Source organism: Leptonychotes weddellii, chromosome 14 (genome assembly GCF_054177405.1).
Source record: "Leptonychotes weddellii isolate Sample4059 chromosome 14, ASM5417740v2, whole genome shotgun sequence".
Classification (NCBI taxonomy): domain Eukaryota; kingdom Metazoa; phylum Chordata; class Mammalia; order Carnivora; family Phocidae; genus Leptonychotes; species Leptonychotes weddellii.
In genome coordinates this window covers 59,019,141-59,039,623 of record NC_138382.1, presented here as the reverse complement: position 1 = coordinate 59,039,623, position 20,483 = coordinate 59,019,141, and the positions used below count along the sequence as shown (strand labels likewise).

The window sequence follows — 20,483 nt, the reverse complement described above, 5'->3', positions numbered from 1 at the left end:
ACAGGGAGTCCAACAACTAAAGGGAATAGACAGGAAACGCTTTCTGGCCGAATTAGTGCGAGCCTCCTGGTACTCTGTCCACCGTCATAGACTGTGTCCCAGGATGTGGGCTGTCAGCAGCCTCTAGTCCATGCCCCCCAGCAGTGGTCACCCAGGCAGCTCTGGCCTGCCTCATTACACACCCTGATCATGGCCTTGCGTGGATCAGGCCATGCATAGGGCCCAGCATGCCTAGGAGGCCCACACAGCCTCCGGGGAAAGGAGTTCCAGGGCCAGGTAAGCACGGGGTGCCCTACAAACACGGGACCGCCGCCGGTCATCCCTGCAGGGTCCCGGCCCTACGGCACAAGGATTGGCACAGGTATGACCACTGGCCAAGAGGCCTCAGGGACCTTCTGCACGTTTCCCTCTACAGACAGTGAGGGCTCTGCCCCTATTCCCCTGAGCCCTTCAGTTCGGTTTTAAAAGTACACTGCCAAAGATCTCAAACCTTTGTTTTCTAATCTGAAAGTAACCCTCTTGTCTTTCTCTTTTTTGAAGATAAAAACATTCCCGGTTGATCCAGTGACCCCATTTCCTGATGCTTTCAATTCAGGGCCACAGTTCACTGTAAGTAGATTCAGAAAACAGGTCTGTGTTTTAAAATGTTGTTCCCTGTGTGGCATGCTTTTCTGTGGCATGCCAGAGACGGCAATGTCAGCAGCTTCTTCTTTTTTTTTTTTTTTTTAAAGATTTATTTATTTTGAGGGGCTCCTGGGTGGCTCATTCGGTTAAGTGTCTGCCTTCGGCTCAGGTCATGATCCCAGGGTCCTGGGATCGAGTCCCGCATCGGGCTCCCTGCTCAGCAGAGAGGCTGCTTCTCCCTCTCCCTCTTCCTTCCCACACCCGCTTGTGTGCGCTCTCTCTCTCTCTCAAATAAATGAAGAAAATCCTTTTAAAAAGATTTATTTACTTTGAGAGACAGTGAGAGCTAGAGGTGGGGGGAGAGGCAGAATCTCAAGCAGACTCTCCCCTGAACCTGGTGCCCAACACAGAGCTCGATCCCAGGACCCCGAGATCATGACCTAAGTCGGCATCAAGAGTCAGACGCTCATCTGACGGAGCCACGCTGGTGCCTCGGCGGCTTTTTTTAATCATATGAACTCTGTGAGGTTGGGAAGGAGTTAGGGTTTGGGGCCTGCATCTTTTCGTGACTTTATTTTATTGAGGTGAGCATCACGAGAGATAAAATGAATCGTTCTAAAGTGACACTAAATTTAGTCATGCAACTACTATCTCTACTTCCAAAACATTTTTATCACCCACAAAGGAAACCTCGTTCCCATGAAGCAGTCACTCCTTATTCCCCCCCCCAGCCCCTGGCACCCACGAATCTGCCTTCTGTCTCTGTGGATTTCCCTAGTGTGAATATTTCAGATAAGTGGAATCATAGAATATATGACCTTTTGTGCCTGTCTTCTTTCACTGAGTATCATGTTTTTGAGGCTCATGTACGTGGTAGGATATATCAGTACTTCATTCTTTTTATGTGGAATAATATTCCATTGCATATGTGTACCCCAGTTTGTCGATCTGTTCATTCACTGGTGGGTCTTTGGGTTGTTTCTACCTTTTGGCTGTTGTGAAAAATGCCGCCGTGAACATGTGTGTACATGTATTTGTTTGAGTTCCTGTCTCCAATTCTTTGGGGTTGGATGTATATCTTGATGATGGTGTGATCTTAGGTAGTCACTTCGCCAGTCCTGGCGCCAGTCTCCTCTTATTTGAATGGAAATAGTAACATGAATATCCTCCTTGTATCCGGTTAAGGCGAGGATCAAAAGGGATCAAGAAGTTGGCAGAACTTGACCAACCACAGAATGTCCCAGAAGTGTCAAGTATGGTGGTTGTTTCTCAAGGCCAGAGAGGCAGGGGGTGTAATTAATGAGAGCAGGGAGTCATGACAACTCGTTTCATGTCCCTACCTCCCTTTGTGTACCGGGCAGCCGATTGAAGCTCTGCAAATTGTCTAAATATTAAACATTTAAATGCTGTAGTTTCCTCATCTGCAAAATGGGCGAGTTCGATGATGTTCAGGCTTCTTTCAGCTGCAAGTCTTTCCTTTCAATGAAGGCTTCTGCATAACTCACTGTTTGAGTGGCTGCAGGGAGCAGAAGTGGGGAGTCTGGGGTCACCTCCTCTTTCCCCTCACCCTCTCCTCCTCCTAGGGATCAGAGTTTGTAATTCCTAGAACTGAGTGATCCCCGAGGCTCCTTCCGGAGGCTTCCTGGCCAGTCTGGAGGATCTGTGAGGTGGGCTGTGGGGGGCCTAGGGGTAACCAAAAGTGCAATCTTGTGAGCTGGATGATGGTCACTACCTGAGGTGGCTTTAGCCGCACGGACAGAGAGGGAGCGAGCAGCGGCTGGTGCAGCTTTCAGAGGTTGAACAGAGGTAGGAAGGTGTCCAGCAGTCCAGGCAGAGGCGCAAAGCAGGTTCCTAGAATAATGCATTTCTAAGGTCATGAGCTGCTTCTAGCACCTCCCTTGGAAGAGACCCAGAAGGCAGAGACACAGGGGCTGGGCCAGGCTGTTAAATGCTACTCCCCTGCATTCATCCTGCCCCTGCAGTTTCCCTGGGCACGGCTCCCCAGCTGGGAGCTCTGGTTCCACTTCCCTCAGCTGGTCCGTGGCAGGCCCTCTGGCCTCCTGCCCAGGCTTGGCTGTGCTGTGAGACACCCAGGGAAGCCCTTCCTGAAAAGCTGGGGGCCAAGATGGAGCGGGAAGCCAATGTCAGAAACCACGCTGGGACTTTTAAGAACTGGGCAAGAGTGGCTCGAGGGCAGTAATTTTACCAAGTTTCAAGATAATACGGACCTGGGGACCGTACTTTGGGAAGCACTGAGATAGTGGTGAAAAACGCCAAGCATGGGGTCAGCTAATCCTGGTCCTAAATACTGGTTAACACTTACTGTGTGACCTTGGCAAAATTACTTAACCTCTCTGAGCCCTACTTTTCTTTTTCATAAAATCAGCTCTAAGAGATGCATTTTTTTCACCTTTCCCATCTCTGAAATCAGGGGCGCCTGGGTGGCTCAGACCATTAAGCATCTGCCTCCGGCTCAGGTCATGATCCCAGGGTCCTGGGATCGAGCCCCACATCAGGCTCCTTGCTCAGCGGGGGGCCTGCTTCTCTCTCTCCCTCTGCCTACCACTCCGCCTACTTGTGCTCACTCTCTCTCTCTCTCTGTCAAATAAATAAATAAAATCTTTTTAAAAAATTAAAAAAAAATAAATCTCTGAAATCAGAACATTCATTACATGAGTGGATGTGACAAAGTTTGAACGGCCACATTTTTCTTTCTCTGTGGCACATGCAAAAATGGTGGCTCTTATAATGGATGGTGTCGAACGTGATGAAATATGACCTCTACCTTAAGGATTGTCAAGAGGTGATATATGTAAAGTGCTTAGCATAGTGCCTGGCACAAAATAAAATCATTTAATAAGTGGTAATTGATTTAAGCTATTATTAAAAAATAACAGGAACTGTATGGTAAGGCTTAGGGAGTCCCTGACAGTGTAAAAATGGAACCCCAATTGAGATTGATTTCCTCTTTTCTGTTTCCTCTCCAGGCGGACTTTAGAGACAGTAAATTGCCATGCTGTCCTGGCCAGTCTTCCCCACTGATTCCAGCAGTGACCCTGAGGCCTTTGACAGAGACCATCTCCACAGTGCAGACCATCTACACCACTCGGAAACCTGTTTCTCTGGCAGCCAGGTGAGTGAGGGCAGCAGGTACAGGCAGGGGACTGTGGTGACAGGGAAAACAGGCTCCAGTTTCATTGTGTCTGTGACATCTATATGCCTCCTATTTATTCTTTCATTCATTTATTCTGTACATATTTATTGAAGTGTCTAACAAAGCCTGGAGAGTATTCTAGGCCCTAGGGATATACAGTAAATAAAACAGAAATCCTACCTTCATGGAGTTTACAATTTAGTGTTGGGGGAGAGGAGACAGACATTAAATAAATGTGTATGTGTCTGTGTGTGTGAGAGAGAAGGGAGAGAGAATGAGGGAGAGAGAGAGAGAGAGACGGTGACAAGCTAGGGAGCAAAATGAAACCAAGAAGGGTATAGGGCATGCTGGGATGGCCTCATTGAGGTGGCTTGTAAGCAGAGACCTGAGGTGGGGAGGGAGCAGGCTGCAGGTATTTGGGGAAGGGGTATACTCAGGAACAGCCAGTGGTAAGACCTCTGAGATGGAGCATGCTGGGAATGGTTAAGGAGGAGTAAGAGGGCTAGTGTAGCCAGAGTGGAATGAATGACAGGGCAAGAGCCCCATGAGGTTGGAGGTTGGGGCCAGAGTTTACTTGTTGGTCACAGTAGAAACAGATTTCTACCCTGTATGAGATTATTTAAAAACTTGGATTGTGCTTTAGATGTATACTTCTTGTGTGTGTGTGTGTGCATGTGCTCACGTGTGTGTGCATACATGCATGTACATAAACAATGGAGAGAGATCCCATAGTTAGGCAATGGGGCCTGAGGCCAAGAAGTCAGAGGCAACCCCTCAAAGCAGCCAATTTTATTTCATGCAGTTTGTTTATTAAAATCTGGGGGAGGAGCACCTGGGTGGCTCAGTTGGTTAAGCGGTTAAGCGTCTGCCTTTGGCTCAGGTCGTGATCCAGGGTCCTGGGATGGAACCCTGCATCGGGCTCCCTGCTCAGCTGGGAGTCTGCTTCTCCTTCTCCCTCTGCCACCGCCCCCCCCCCCGCTTATGCTCTGTCTCTCAAATAAATAAGTAAATCTTTTTAAAAAATAAAATAAAATATGGGGAAGAGAGGACTCTGGGAGAAAGTGCATTTGAAACCAATTTAGAGCATGATTGAAAGAAATCTAACCCCTGGACATCTTCCCGCTCATTCAGAAGACCTTTACTGAGATGCAGCTATGTACCAGTCCCTATGCTTGGCTCTGGGGCTTCAGAGATGAATGACCTATATGGTCAGTCCTCTGGGGAGCAGTGCCCTGAGGAACTCTCAGTCTGGTGGGGGACCCAGTAGGCAGCCAGACAATTTCAGGTCATTGTAATGCTAGCAAATGTCGGGGATCCTTAAGGAGCCTGAAAGGGAAAGTCAAGAACCAAGGTCAGGAAAGAAGACCCGGGGTGGGGGGCGGGGGGAATGACACCGTTCTTGTCATTTTTTTAGTGGAATCTCATTATTTTGTCACCTACTTTTCTTTAGTGCAGAGACGCTCCGGCAGGAACTGGAGAGAGAGAAAATGATGAAAAGACTGTTGATGACCGAACTGTGAAATTCTCCCCTTGTTGCCTGGAGGACGGCATGGTGCCTTCTGTCCGTTTTCTTTCTTCGGGCTTCGTGTGCTCACTCCGGCACAACACACAGATGTGTGCTCTGTTCACCCAGGTCTTGGTGGTTGGTTGAAGCCAACTTCTGGCTTGACTTTTATGGGAGAAGTTATTTTCTGTCTCCTGAGTATTAGAGTTTTTCTGCTACTCAGTATAGTTGGGGTGGGATTTGGGAAGCCTAGGAGAAGAAAGATGTGGAAATGGGATTCCCTTTTTAGTACTACCTGTGTGTCTATATTAATAACCACAGGGGTTAATATGGCATGGAATCCTTTGCTATCAGTCTCAACCATGATTTTGTATGATTGAAACTTGCACCAAGCTTCGACTGTTTGTTAAAGAGTCATTTTTAATGAGAGAATAATTCTTTACTGCTGGTTTTTTCATTGACGCTGGTAATTATACAGATCTTATAAAGTCCTTAACACTCATTTTTATTCAGACATGAATCGGTGAAGTAACACAAGAAAGGATTGAAGTCCTTCAGCGAAATCTGCAATACAATTTAAATTGTGGATTCATTGGATATGATATTATTTGGGATAAACAGAATTTTTCACTGAACCCGAAGTAGGAAATTATAGCTCAATTGTCTAAAAATCCTTACGAGGGTAAAATGATTCAATATCAAGATTCATTTGGGTGTTCCATAAAGGAAAATTATTTCTAAAGTTGATTAATTCTTGTCCTGTTGATAGAACCTTGACCAGATGACACTTTGTTCTCTTTTTATATAGTTTCAAGAAATGTGTTTTTAAATTTTTATTATGCACTTAAACAACTTTGCAGGAATAAAGGCACCGCCTCAGCACAGACTAGCCCTCTAAATTGTTACCCGAGCTCTCAATGAATATGCACACATTTTTCATAGCTGTGATCGGTGTGTACATACTCTTTGGTTGTACTTCTCCACCTCACACATATCTTCCCTTTCCAACACAGATCCTGCTCTCACCAATTTAAATGTCTGTGTATCCATGTAACATGGTTAACCTCACTTCTCCCTATTATTAGGTATTTGAGTTATATCCAATTTTTCACTCTTAAAAATAGTGCTGCTATGAATGTCTTTGTAAAAAAAATTCTCCTTCCTTTGGATTCTTCCCTTGGGAATATCTCCAAAGAGGGATTACAAGGTCAAAGAGCATGAAATATTTTATAGCTCTTGTTTCATATTGCCAGACTGCTTTCTAGAAAGATCCAGTCTCTGGGTTGGAAGGACCTTACAGGTCATTAGTTCAATTCCTCTATTCCCTCTGAATGCTTGAATCCCTCTACAATTTATGATGCCACCAGCAATGTATAAGCATTTCTACGTACCAGTAGTTCTGCCAGTATTGGGTTTTGCCATTTTAATTTATTTTTGCTAGTTTAATAGGTGTGTATAGTTGTTCTTGAAAGGTTGTTTTATTTCATTAATTGCTAGCAAGGCTGAGCACTTTTCCATGTGATGATTTACTAGCTGTATTTCCTTGTACGTAGAATGTCCATCCATTTCTTATGACCACTTGTTAAGTGGAATTGATCTCGTATATTTGTATCAGAACTGTATTTTTATGTTGTATTGTATAGTTTGCTCTCCTGTCCCTATCCTTAAAACTGAATGGTGCCAATAATTTGATACTAATGATTATAAAAAAAAATGTAATGCCTCATTTACTAGCATTGTTGTAAAATGAGGTATGTAAGTAAATATTCGGATAACGGAGGATTAACCCTTTAAGTGCTGAATCTTTAAAATTTTAATATTTTTTTGAGGGAAATCTTTCTAAAATGCATTACGCACTTCCCTGCCTTAGTAAACAGTGTACTGGAGAGTATTTAACCTTTTCTTGATGAGTCATGGTCATCATTATAAACATCAGCCCCTTTTGTACCTTAGTGTGGTGCAGTGATGTCATCAGGAGCTATCAAAATACATAGGGCTTGGCTTTGCCTTTCACAGACTATTGTGCTGTTCTCACTGATGAATTTTACTGCTTCCTGCTCTATTAGTGAAGCCATCTGGGGCATTTGTGGTGTTTGGGACTTTTTACTCCCATACTATATGACCCCTGGCTATACTTTTAAAATAGCTTTACCTGTTCTTTATCTCGTGCACACAATCCAAAATGTGTTCCTGTACAAGGTGGGGGAGCTATCTGTGTCTGGGGTTGTAACCTCTTGCCAATCCAGCACCCTCCTCCTAACCTGCTTTCTGAGTCTTCTGCTCTTCACCTCCTGCTCTCTGATGGAAACCTCCGGGGCAGAAGGAAGTTTTCTTGGAGAAGCCAGGGAACCAAGTATGACCTATGTGTCAGGTGTGCTTTGCTTCTGAGGAGGGGTGCATGGGCTTTTGGTACGCTGTTTTCGGGAGGCTCTGAGCCTCCTGCTTTTTTCCCCACATCCCCCTGGGTTCAGAGATGTTCAGAAGTTGATGTCGCTGGAAGTCTGATCCCAACAAGTTGGCTGTTACTGTATATGAAAACCCAGTACCTTTGGCAGCTCAGCTCTAACCAGTAAAATCAAGAGGATTCCATTGTTTCAGCAGTTGTCCTGGTTATTTGCCTACTTAAATGTATGACGGGTGCCCGACATGGTGAGCTGAGGAGATGACATCGTGTTGGGTGGATTCATAGGGACAAAAATAAATTGATAGAATTGGTTTACCTTTTTTATATACTTAACACAGAACAACAGCACCGTACGGTCACACAACACATACCTTATGTCTGGGGGAGAGTCGGGGGAGTCTGCTTATTGACATAATCTTGCCAGAACAAGGGCTCTGAACTGTGGACCACAGACTCCTGGTGGGCATGAGGTGGGTATTACAGGGGCCTGGGAGTCCTGCAATTCACAGAGTTTGTGGATTGCAGACTGCAGAGAAGATCCTTACGTTTGAAGAATTTAAAAACTAGGTCCTAAAGCATTCAGAAGATCCCATCTGAATGCACCCCAAATTTTGTATTCCCAAAATATCACAGGAATATTCTGAGATCTTTATCTTCTTTCACCACCTCAGTTTTTTTCAAAACTTGAAATTCACCATTTCAACCATTTTAAAGTGTGCAGTTTGGCGGGTTTTTTTTTTTTTTTTTTTGGTATGTTCCCAATGGTATGCAAACATCACCACTCTCTAATTCCAGAACATCTCCATCGTTACAAAAAGAAACTCCTCATCTACAGTCACTACAACTTCTCCCCTCTTCCTACCTCCTAGCAACCACTGATTTACTTTCTGTCTATGGATTTCTGTCTATGGATTTGCCTATTCTGGACATTTTATAAATGGAATCATACAATATGTGGTCCTTGGTGACTGGCTTCTTTCACTTACCACAATGTTTTCAAGGCTCCTCCATGTTGTAGCATGTATCAGTACTTCATTGCTTTAATGGGTGAATAATATACACCAATGTATGGCTATACCACATTTTGTTTATCTGTTCATCAGTTGATAGACATTTGGGTTGCTTTCACTTTTTGGCTATTATGAATAATATAAATATTCATGTACAAGTTTTTGTATGAACATATGTTTTCAACTCTCTTGGGTATATAACAGATTGGAATATAGTGGGGTCATATGGCAACCAAAAGTAAAAAAAAAGAAAGAAAGAAATCACATATACCAGGCAGTCAGAAGAATGGGTAAGTCTGTTACTGGTTAGATACTGTAATATAGCACTGATTTGGGGGAGTTTTTATAACAGAAAAAAAGTTATCTTAGAGAAATGGTTTTGATGAGAAGAGAAAGTAAAAGTGCTGTCTTTCTTTAAAAAATGAAAATGAAATGAAACTCAGGTGCATCTCCAAGTTCTTGTTTGAATAGCCGGCTCTTGTCCAGCCAGCAGTCTCTGAATGTTCAGGGAAAGTGCTTCCCCAGAAAATGTGCACTATGGAGAAAACCACAATATTGATTGGCTGCTCAGTGAATTCACATCACTGGGGAGCAGAGGGTCTCTGCAAAACCTGGGATGTAACAGAGGGGAGTATGTCCTGAGAGTGGGAACAGGTCTCCCTCCAGGGCTCAAATCTTACAAGAAAACACAAAGAGGGGCACCCGGCTGGCTCAGTTGGTGGAGCATGCGACTCTTGATCTTGGGATTGTGAGTTCAAGCGCCACGTTGGATGTAGAGATTACTTAAAAAAAAATCTAAAAAGAAAAAAAAAACACAAAGAAAATAAGAAAATCCCCAAAGGTAATTTAAGTGAATGTGAGAGAACCTCGTGAAAGGAAGAGCCAAGACAGCAGGGAGTTGAGAAGCAGAGTAGTTTCCAAGGCCCTCACGAGGCATGCAGACTGAGTGATTGATGACAACTATGGGGATTCTCCCTAGAAAAAAACCCATTCATCAAATGTTCCAGCACTTTCATAAGGTCCTCACACCACCCTGGAAGCCCATCTGTGGTCCCCTTTGAGTGCATGAACCCCAGGTTCTGAATAGTTGAAATCTACAGGTTACCTGCAAGCCTCATTTTAGGCTGTGGTTGCAAACCCACTTCCAACACCACCCTCCAACATCGCTTACAAAAAAAAAAAAAGCCCACATGGTTTTATCAGGCCAATTTACTGCAAGAATGACCTGGTTTCCACTGGCCTTCTTTCTGGCACCATCACTGTTAATTATCGTAATTAAAATTAAAGGAATAAAAAAAGTGAAAGATAACAGCTTAGATTCTAAAACCAGAGACTCCGTATTGAAATCAGAAGCCTAATGTTTGCTTTATTGATCGATTGATTTTTGCTAAATGTCGGTCCATTTATAACTTACCATATCTTTCCTGGTGAACAGGAACAAAAAGAAAAGAAAGGAACTGCAATTTTTAAGAATGAGTTTTTCTTTCTTTTTTTCTTTTTAAAGAATTACATGTTAGATTTTTCAGTTGGCTTTTTTATATTTTAAAATGTTACACATTGCAAAGCTATTTTTGGGGGGAAGAAATCTGTTTTGATTTTCTTCAGTAATTACAGTTCATCTTTTTTCAAACAATAAATCGGATCTACTTCTTGTAAGAACTGGTGTATCGGGAAACCTAGTGAGGCCCAAGCTTTTCATGAATTACATCTGATTCACCTGTCAGGCTAAACATGTTTAAACTTCAGCTGGATAATTCACCATCGGTGTCACCTGATACACAAAGGCAAACACCTGACCTCTGGGTCACATAGCACTTTTTACTATTTCAACCCCATCTCCCATCTCCCGTGGTTCAAAAGAGATTGAGATCACTAGTTTCTTTTTTGAATATTTGTATTTCATAATCTTATGCATATTCATTCACGCCATTTATCGCATCAAACCCTATTGAGCCTCACCTCTGTCATCTTACCTAACCTTCCTTGCCTTCACAGAGGTTACTAATACGTCACTCCACAGAGTCTGGGCCATTTTTGGAACCTCTTTGCTCTTCTGCCTCCATAATAATTTTCTTTGTTTATGCAATTAAATAAAAAGAAATAGAAAAAGCAGGCTAAAACACTGGCTCTGCAATGTCAGCGTGAAAGGAATTGTCCATGTTTTCTAACAGAAAACAGTTTAGCAGTTATCACTCCAAAATCATCAAAAGAACTCCAGGACCTAGCATATTCTAAGTGTGTGGTGTGGATAAATGGCTGAGTAAACAAGCGACAGTGAATTGCAAGCAGCAGGAATGGGTTTGAGAAAATGAAGAATTTGGGGCGGTCATCAAGCATGGTGTGGTCCTGCCAAGGTCTGTGCGGCCTGCTGCCAGGAAACAGGGTAAACCAGCTGCCTAGTTTTGAAGGGGTTAGGTTATGCGAGGGCACTAGCAGTTTCTATTGATGACACAGTTCAAAAGTCCGGGAGGAAGGACTGAATCTAGCCCAAGAGCTGGGTTCTAGTTTCCGCTCTGGCTCTAAGCATCTCAGTTTACCTCTCTGGAGAGTGGGGATCCTGCTATTTCAACTTACTTCTGTGATGCCCCAAGAAATAACGGATATAGCTTTATATAAAGTAAAAAGTGCTGGAACAAAATAATGGGAGAGGCAGCAATTCTGGCAAGGTGTGTCCAAGGTACACCCTCCAGGGAGCACTTCTTAAATTTGGATGTGCACTGAGGTCTCCTGGGGATGTTGGTAAAATGCATATCCTGATTCAGGGGTCTGCAGTGAGGCCTGGGATTGGTGATGCCAGCGAGCTTTCTGGGGATGCCGTGCTGCAGGTCCGCGGACCACACAGAAGCAAGGGGCCAGAAGGGCCAAATCTGTGTGTGGGGGGAGACTCGTGGAGGGAGGCAGAGGATGGGGAGACTGGAAGAAAGGCCGGAGGAAGGGAAGCCGCTAGAAGAGAGTCGGAGCAGGGACACGAGGATGCTAGGAAGAAGGGTAGGCGTTGCGCCGGCTGGAGGATGCGCAGAGCGAGGCGCGAGGCGGCGGGGACCGGCGGCTGCGCGGTCGCGCGGTCGCGCGCGGGCTGCGGGCGGGGGCGGGCGCGGGCGCGTGCTGACGGCGGCGGCGGCGGCGCAGTCCCGGCCCGGCGCCCGCGGCGGCCCCGCTGCGGCCCGAGCGGCCTGGCTGCGGGATCTGTGCGCAGCCATGGCCCGACCGCCCCGGCAGCGCCCGGGGGCCTGGGTGCCGCTGCTCTTGCTGCTGCTGGCCGGGCCCGGCACCTGCGCCGCCAGCCCCGCAGACGACGGCGCGGGCCCCGGGGGCCGGGGACCCCGGGGCCGCGTGCGGGGGGACGCGGGCGCCGACGAGGCAGTGCCGCGCCACGACTCTTCCTACGGCACGTTCGCCGGGGAGTTCTACGACCTGCGCTACCTGTCGGAGGAGGGTGAGGCTGCGAGAGGGAGACGCGGGGTGGGGGTGGGCGACCGAGGCGGCCGCGGGAGCAGGGCCGGAGGGGCGGTTTGGTAAGGAGGCCAATGGAGGTAGCTCTGGGACCGAGGGACTGGGATGGGGAGCGCACTGCTCAGACCCCCGCCGGCCCGCAGGAGGCACCCGGAGAGCTGTCAGCGCCTTCCACCCGCCGCCCGCTTTACAGGTAGGGAGACTGAGGCCAGGAGAAGGAGGTGGTCAGCCGAGCCCTGGGAGGCTGCGGACAGGTGGGGCTGAGCCTAGGCTCCCCCAGTTCTTGGCGTCTGGCCTCCACTCTCCCTGTCCGGGGTTGGGGTAGCGGGTGCTAGGGGAGGAGGCCGCCATCTGGCCTGGGGTGTGTGAGATCAGGGAAGCTGGTGGGGAGCAGAAATCACAATTTAAAGTGATGCTGTCTTATTTTCTCCCTGTCTGTATTGACCTAAATTTACAGTGACTAGTGCCCTAACCTTTCAGCGTTCTGTTCTTGCTGATTGCCTGCCATCAGAGCTGGGGCATATTTCCGTGCCCACTTCCATCCCAGTTCTTTCCTGTTATCACCCATGTTAGAGTTTCCTACTGTGAGCCACCATTGTAGGGGGCTGCTGGGCCCAGAGACTAGGGATTTTTCAGCTACAGACCTCCCTGTGGAGTTGCTTTAGTGAGCACAAAAGCCAAGCTGATTCTGTTGTAGAAGGCATAGAAACTGGCTTCTTCTGCAGTTTGGAAAGTAGTGATTTTTCCTATTTTTATGCTAAGAGGAATATGCAAGAATTAAATTGGGGTTGAAATGTCCCCGCAACTGATATGATGCTGGGTATATTTGTTATGAAGGATTCGGTTTAGCTGTATACAACAAGCACACATTAATAGCTTAAATAAGATAGAAGTTTCTCTGTCATGTAAAGAAATCTATAAGTAGGGAGTCTGGGCTGGTATTGGAGGCTCCATGCTCATCAGAGACCCTGGATCCTGGTCTTCTGCTTCTTCACAATTCTTAGCATGTAACTGCGTGGTCCAAAATGGCTACTTGATCTCCAGCCACTACATTCACTGTCCAGACAGTGGGAAAGAGAAAGTGGGAAGGTCACTAACTGCTTCATAAGGAGATTACTCAGAAGTCAATGTGGCCACATGTAAATGCAAAGGAGGCTGGGAAAGTTAGCTTTTTAGCTGAGAGGCAATATGCCCAGTTAAAAAATTGGAATTATTGTATTGAAATGGAAAGGATGGATTTGGGGAGATATATTAGTTGGGTAGAGGTTCAAGCACTGAAACAGAGACCCCTACATATAGTGGCTTAAATAAGGTACTTTATTTTTTTTTCTCACATGAGTCTGACTGGTCTGGGCAGTTGGGACAGCTCTGTTCCACAAGGTCAGTCCATCTTGTTCCACCATCCAGTAAAGTTTTGTCCTCATTGGTGTGGTAGAAGATGGTTGCTTGCATGTCTTTGTTCAAGCTTGAGGAAAGGAGAAGAGGAAATTCAGGACAGGCCATTACCTTTTAGCCTGGTCACACAGGTCACTGCTGTTCACATTCCTTTGGCAAGAACATGACATGACCTAGCTGCAAGAGAGGCTGGGAAATGTAGTCTTCTAGCTGGGCAGCCATGTGGCCAGGGAGGAGGAGGGGTGGGGGAGGGGGCGGGGACAGACAAGCAGAAGCAGCATCTATCACCCTGGAAACGAACAAACATTTCAAAGCCCATCTGTTTCTGAAAGGATCTAATACATATTTATTCTGTTCGTCGTCAGCCCGGCACGCTGCCAGGTGACTCACGCATGGCACCCGAGAGCTCATATTCTCATTGGGCACATGTCCCTAACAGACGGAGGAGAACAAGGTCAGATGCTGTATGTCCGTTTGTATATACAGAGAGAAAGAAGTTAGTTGTAGAGTCCAGACGGTTTTATGAACATGGACGTCAGGGGGCTGAAGCCATCAGGGAGGCTTTATAGAGTTGAGCTAGGAAGTATGAAAGACTTTGATGAGCCAGAAGAGGGAGGGCATTGCAGTGAGGTGACCCCACAGGGCAACAGGGCATGTAATGTGTGTACAAATCCCTGGTTTGTCTGCTTGCCCCTCTCACCTGGTCTGCACATGCAGCCGCCGGAGGCTCAGCTCTAACCCCCAGAAATCCATGATGGTTCCAACCTGCTCACTGAATGAAGCTTCAACTCCTTTATGTGGAATTTTCTCTTTGGCCCAGCTTCCTTTTACCGTCCTCTCTTACTCCTCCCCTTTGCTTATCCGGGGATTTCACTGTCATTTCTTCTCTTCTCTCCAGCACTTTCACTATCTTCAAATGCAGACCCTACACCCGGCTGGTGGGTGCTAGTGGGGATGTTTGTGGGCTGAACCTCTCTGGGGCAGCACCTCTACTAGATTACCGTGGGCCTGGGTTTTGGCCCTGTGGATCCTGAATAGAGATTTTCTCAAGATCCTTAGAAATAATCAGTGATATTGCCTTAAAGCGTATGCCAGAGCGGGAGAAGCAGACCCAGGAAACGTCCCCGGTGGATGTTCTAACCCAGAAAGTGAAGGGAAAGAGGGTGTCAGGATGCCGTGTCCCAAGCCATGGTGAGGCCCAGTAGCATGAAGGCTTGAAATAGTTGATGGATTTGGGAAATGAGAGGTGAATTTTGCTGGGATAAATTCAGTGGAGAAAGGAGGGACCCTGATTGATTTTGAAGGAAGTGGCAAGTGAAGAGGTAGAAATAGTGCCTTTAAACTACTCTTTCTTCTTCTTTTTTTTTTTAAGATTCTTATTTATTTGACAGAGAGAGTGAGCACAAGCAGGGGGAGTGGCAGGCAGAGAGAGAAGCAGGCTCCCTGCTGAGCAGGGAGCCCAATGCAGGGCTCAATCCCAGGACCCTGGGATCATGACCTGAGCTGAAGGCCGATGCTCAACCAATGGAGCCACCCAGGCGCCCCCCCTTCTTCTTCTTCTTTTTTTTTTTTTAAGATTTTATTCATTTGAGACAGAGAGAGAGCATGAGAGCACGAGGGGTGGGGAGGGGCAGAGGGAGAAGCAGACTCTCCGCTGAGCAGGGAGCCTGACTTGGGGCTCGATCCCAGGACCCTGAGATCATGACCTGAGCTGAAGGCAGATGCTTAACTGACTGAGCCACCCAGGCAGCCTAAAAACTACTCTTTCTTTCTATCAGTACAAATGGGGCTGTCTTTTCTAGTGATTGGACTACGTGTTTCCTCTATGCAGGGGACCCCCTTCTCAGGTTCAAAGTAGCCAATAACTGAGTTTTCAATGAAAAGATGGCCTGGTGGTATGTAAATTCAAAGAAGGGAATTAAACTGATGGAGATGGAGAATTCACTGAAACTTCCAGAGAGCCCACTGACTATTACCCACCCTGTCTAGAAACCATTTCTCCAGTGTCCTGATAGCCCAAGACTCCCAAAGCCAGCGCTGAAAACTGGCTAATTTTGTATCTTTAATTGCCCCCTAAACATGTTCATTTTTTAAAATTTCTGTTTTGGTTTAACTATGCTAGGGTTGTTTTGTTTTGTTTTTTGGAAAGAGAGTGCAGGGGTAGGGGGATGGGCAGAGGGAGAGAGAGAGAATCTTTTTTTTTTTTTAATGTTTTATTTATTTATTCATGAGAGTCAGAGAGAGAGAGAGGCAGAGGCAGAGGGAGAAGCAGGCTCCCCGCCCAGCAGGGAGCCCGATGTCGGACTCGATCCCAGGAGGGTCCGGGGATCATGACCTGAGCCGAAGGCAGACGCTCAACCATCTGAGCCACCCAGGCGCCCCGAGAGAGAGATTCTTAAGCATGTTCCATGCCCAGCAAGGAGCTCATTGCAGGGCTCCATCTCATGACCCTGAGATCATGACCTGAGTTAAAATCAAGAGTCGGACACTTAACTGACCCACCCAGCACCGCTTAACTGTGCTAGATTTTAGAATTCTTAAAGGTTTCCCCTGTCTTAGCCTATACGACTCATCTTTATATTCCTAACACCACTGCTACCTCTTTCAGGGAGCCTTCCCTGATTTTCTCCTCCCCATCCCCTGCCATTAAGGGAGGATATTCTCTTGCAGCATACAATCTAACCCTGCCATTGACCCTTTTTGCTCTCTATGATCAAGAGTTTGGATAGGGTCCTGGTGCTCGAATCCTACCATTCATACCTCTTCCTCTTGAGGTTCTTAACACAGAATCTATATATTCAGAACAACAGAATGTAAAATAGATTTCTTCATGATTACGGGCAAATATTCTATTCTGAGGGTTCTTTGAAAAAACTGAGTTGGGTGTTTTTGGCTTAGTGTTAAGTCCCAAGTAAAGCCTCCTGCTCTCTTGTCCCTGCCATGAAGATTTGCATGCCCTGAAGCTTTACTAGCCAGCCATATGGAGGGTGGTAACTGACTTGTCCCTAGAAACATACTCTGCCTTGGAAGGAAAAGAGGGAACATATTCATGGTTGCTTATCTTTAAGGCACAGTGATCTGACCACTCGTAAAATGTGGCCCATTTCTGATCAAGTTCTGACCACATTTTTTCCTACTCTGGAAAGAGCTAGTAAGACAGTAGAGAGAAGGACAGAGCTTGGGGAAAAGGGCACAAATTCCTTCATCTGCCTGTGTTATTCCTACAAGTACATGTATTGTATGTGGATACCTAACTCATCACCTTGCCAGTCTGCAAGTCCTTTAAAGGTAAATAGCCTGCATCTGATTTACCTATGTATCCTCCATGAGTGTAGTCTGATAATAACACTAACTGGGGCTAACTTTCAGTAAGTGCTTACTGTGCACCAGGTACTGTTCTCAGTTCCTTACCCATATTAACTTTCATTCTTACAGTAAACCTCTGACTTAGATGCTATTAGCCCCACTTCGAGTTCAGAAAACTGACCCACGGAAAAATTTAAATAGCTAAAGCCACACAGCTAGAAAGTAGCAGGGAACTACATAGATTTGTTGATTAACTTTATGGATGAGATGGTGCAAGTTGTCCAGCTCTTTGGAGTAGAGGGTCCCTGTTGATCTGCTATACTTGGAAGTACAGTGGGACAGGCTGAATGAGGTATTTTGGCAGGCAGGCTTGAGGAAAGGGATTCAGAACCAATGGGGTAGGCAGTCAGTGGGGAACTGCGGGTTTCTTCCTGGTGGAGTGCCGTGGAGAAAGCTTTGCTCGATGGCCATTCACATGTGTGTGGAGCTTTCCGTATTTTCCATTTTCTAAAGCCCCTCGACCTTTGTACTTCATTCTCTGACTCTGATAAACAAAAACAATGATTCAGGCAGTTCGGACAGTGAAAGAGGCTGGTGTAGTAGTTCTCAGATTTGAACAGACAGCTGCTGGTTAAAACTTCAAGGAATCAAGTACTAAATTAATACCTGAGGGCTGTGAGCCAAGCAGTCAATTAGAAGCAATAAATAGCAGACCAGAATCCATTAACCACCCAGTGGAGGATGGCGAAACAGGCTCAAGGGATTGCAGAAGAGGAACAGAGAGTGTTTAGGAGTTAGACAAGAAAGGAAACCACAGATACTCACCAACTGATGGATATTTGGGTTATTTCCCATTTTTGGGAATTATGAATAATGCTGCCATGAACACCTGTGTACAAGTCTTTGTGCAAATATATGTTTTTTAGCTCCCTTGATGTATTTACATAGAAAATCAGAAAGAATCAACAGATCCATAATCAGGAGAATGCAATAGGTTGCCATAGGCAAGATCAGCATATGTAAACCAAAATCTCTCTTTGTTTTTAGCAGCAATAAGCTAGAAAATGTCAAAACAAGATATCTAAAATAGCAACAAAAATCTGTATATTGTCCAAATTTTGCCTAACAAAAATGCCCTGGTCCTTGTGTGGAGAAAAAATTTTAACTATTAAGTGATATAAAAAAAAAAAAAGGAATAAATGGGAAATATACCATGGTCTTGGAAAGAGTAACTTGGTATTATAAAGATGTCAGCTCTGCCCCCATTCATCTATTCATTTACCGCAGTTCCATACAAGAGCCCAACAGCATTTGGGGAGAGAATTTGACAAATTAGTATCTATCCTTTGCATGGAAGAATCAAGTTCTGTGAATTACTGAGATACGTTACAATGCCTAGTAATTCATGTAGTGTGGTCTTGGCTTGGGAACAGCCAAATAAACCAGAGAACAAAGCAGAAAAACCCAGAAATAGACCTGTGTTCCTCTAAGAACCAGTAAAATATCAAGGTGTCTTCATAAATTGCTAGGGAAAAGATGAGTTATTTAAGTAAATGGCATTGAGAAAAATTGAGTCAGTGTAGGGAGAAAAATAAAACTGTTTTCTTCACATCGTATAAAAAAAATAAATTCCAAATGGGTCAGGTCTAAATGTGAACGGCAGTACTACAAAGTTAATAAATAAACGTGTAGGGAAAGATCTTCATGTCCTTAGAATGGAGATTAATCTCTGAGATAAGACTCTAAAAGCACAAACCGAAAGAAGAAAAATTATTTCCCCAGCTACATCACATTTAGAGATTTTGGTCCAAGGAAGGATATTATAGAAAAAAGTAAGATTGGTGGCAGACTAGAAGGGGGAAAAAATGCAGCATCTGAAACCTACAGTGAGTTAGTATCAAGAATACACATAAAGGGGCGCCTGGGTGGCTCAGTCGTTAAGCGTCTGCCTTCGGCTCAGGTCATGATCCCAGGGTCCTGGGATCGAGCCCCGCATCGGGCTCCCTGCTCCGCGGGAAGCCTGTTTCTCCCTCTCCCTCTCCCCCTGCTTGTGATCCCGCTCTCACTGTGTCTCTCTCTGTCAAATAAATAAATAAAATCTTTAAAAAAAAAAAAAAAAGAATACACATAAACTCCCATGAGAAAGACCGAAAACCAAGTCTAAAAAAAAGCGCAGAGATTATGTATATAAACATCATAGAAAAGAAAACCCAAGTGTCTAATACAGATACAAAGAGATGTTTAACCCCACTAGTACTTGGGGAAATACAAATTAAAATATTGAGAATGTCGGATGATATCAAGTACCGGCAAGAGTGGGGGTGGGGAATCGGAACCTCATGCACTGTGGATGGGATTGTAAACCAGTGCTGTTAGTCTGAATACTAATCTCACTGAGCTTTGTGGAATAAAGATGTGACCCAGCTATTGCTCTCTGGGGTTTCCTGAAACAAAACAAAAACCTCTTGTATATGTCCACAAGAAACATATGTAAGGCACTTCATCTCCTCATTATTTGACGAAGCAAACATTGAAGGCACTTTATTTTTTTTTATTTTTTATTTTTTTTTAAAGATTTTATTTATTTATTTATTTATTTGACAGAGAGAGACACAGCGAGAGAGGGAACACAAGCAGGGGGAGTGGGAGAGGGAGAAGCAGGCTTCCCGCAGAGCAGGGAGCCTGATGTGGGACTTGATCCCAGGACCCTGGGATCATGACCTGAGCTGAAGGCAGTCGCTTAACCAACTGAGCCACGCCCCTTGAAGGCACTTTAAACATTAAGGCAATTGGGAGTTATTTCAAAAAATGTGGTTATGTGCACATCAAAGAATGCTATTCAGCCAGAAGTAATAACAGGTCTCACCTTTATACATAGGGATAGATTTCCAAAGGAAAATAATAAATAGAACAAGATGTACCACACAGGGTCGTTTATGCAGATTAAAGACATACACAAGCCGTCTAGTTTTCAAGAGCACACATAGATAGAAATAAACATAAGAATGGCGGCTGGTGAGTGGGGGTGGGGCCTTTGCTAGTCTGCTCTGCTCAGATGCTTCGAGACCTGTGCATGGCCATGGGATGGCCAGGGCACTGCAGCTGTGGGCAGCATGGCAGGGTGGCGCTGTTGGCTTAGTGAAAAATTGGGCCTGGACCCTCCATGGTAGATCCAGGTTCTGCTAAAGGCACTTCGGTGATTATTTCATAAGGGAGTCACGCAAGACTTTCAGGATGGTGTTGTTGGGAACATGGAAGGATTTTTGCGGTAAGGCGGGACCTCACCCTGGGCAGGCAGAGTTCCATGCCCTTTGAGGAGCTAGCACAGATGTGAAGCTTACCCCCAACCCCCCTTTCAGTGTATCACAGTAAAATATTGCTTTTCTAAGATGTGTATGTGTCAGAGTGCTCATTTTGTTAAAACCTGCAGCCTTTGCAGAAGGATACTTAGAAAATACTCTAGACCAGGAGGAAAGTGGGTTTAGGATCGGATTAGGGGAAAATAGAAGATGGGCTTTGCATAGACTGATAGGAGTATCCCATAAACCAGGAAATGTCATCAGTTTAATTCGGTGCACCTACATACTTAAAAATTAAAATTCTGCCATCAAGATAATGGGCCAGTGCAATTGT

At 45.3% G+C, this 20,483-nt stretch overlaps 2 protein-coding genes across 7 annotated transcripts in view; both read left to right on the top strand.

The window, feature by feature from the left end:
* Positions 1 to 8,639, top strand: part of EPB41L4B (erythrocyte membrane protein band 4.1 like 4B) — a 127,124-nt gene extending 118,485 nt beyond the window's left edge. For all 5 annotated transcript variants that reach the window (XM_081803343.1, XM_081803341.1, XM_081803340.1 and 2 more), the window contains 3 exons: positions 541 to 609; positions 3,612 to 3,757; positions 5,229 to 8,639. In XM_081803343.1, the coding sequence (XP_081659469.1) occupies positions 541 to 609; positions 3,612 to 3,757; positions 5,229 to 5,298 (285 nt within the window). In that variant the 3' untranslated portion in view covers positions 5,299 to 8,639. The remainder of the gene's footprint in view (positions 1 to 540; positions 610 to 3,611; positions 3,758 to 5,228) is intronic.
* Positions 8,640 to 11,868: 3,229 nt separating this feature from the next.
* The window catches only part of FRRS1L (ferric chelate reductase 1 like), a 29,437-nt gene continuing 20,822 nt past the window's right edge, over positions 11,869 to 20,483 (top strand). The window contains exon 1 of one of the 2 annotated variants that reach the window (XM_081803361.1): positions 11,869 to 12,132. In XM_081803361.1, coding sequence (XP_081659487.1) covers positions 11,895 to 12,132 — 238 coding nt within the window. In that variant the 5' untranslated portion in view covers positions 11,869 to 11,894. The remainder of the gene's footprint in view (positions 12,133 to 20,483) is intronic. The other variant, XM_006735944.3, reaches the window with a different exon arrangement.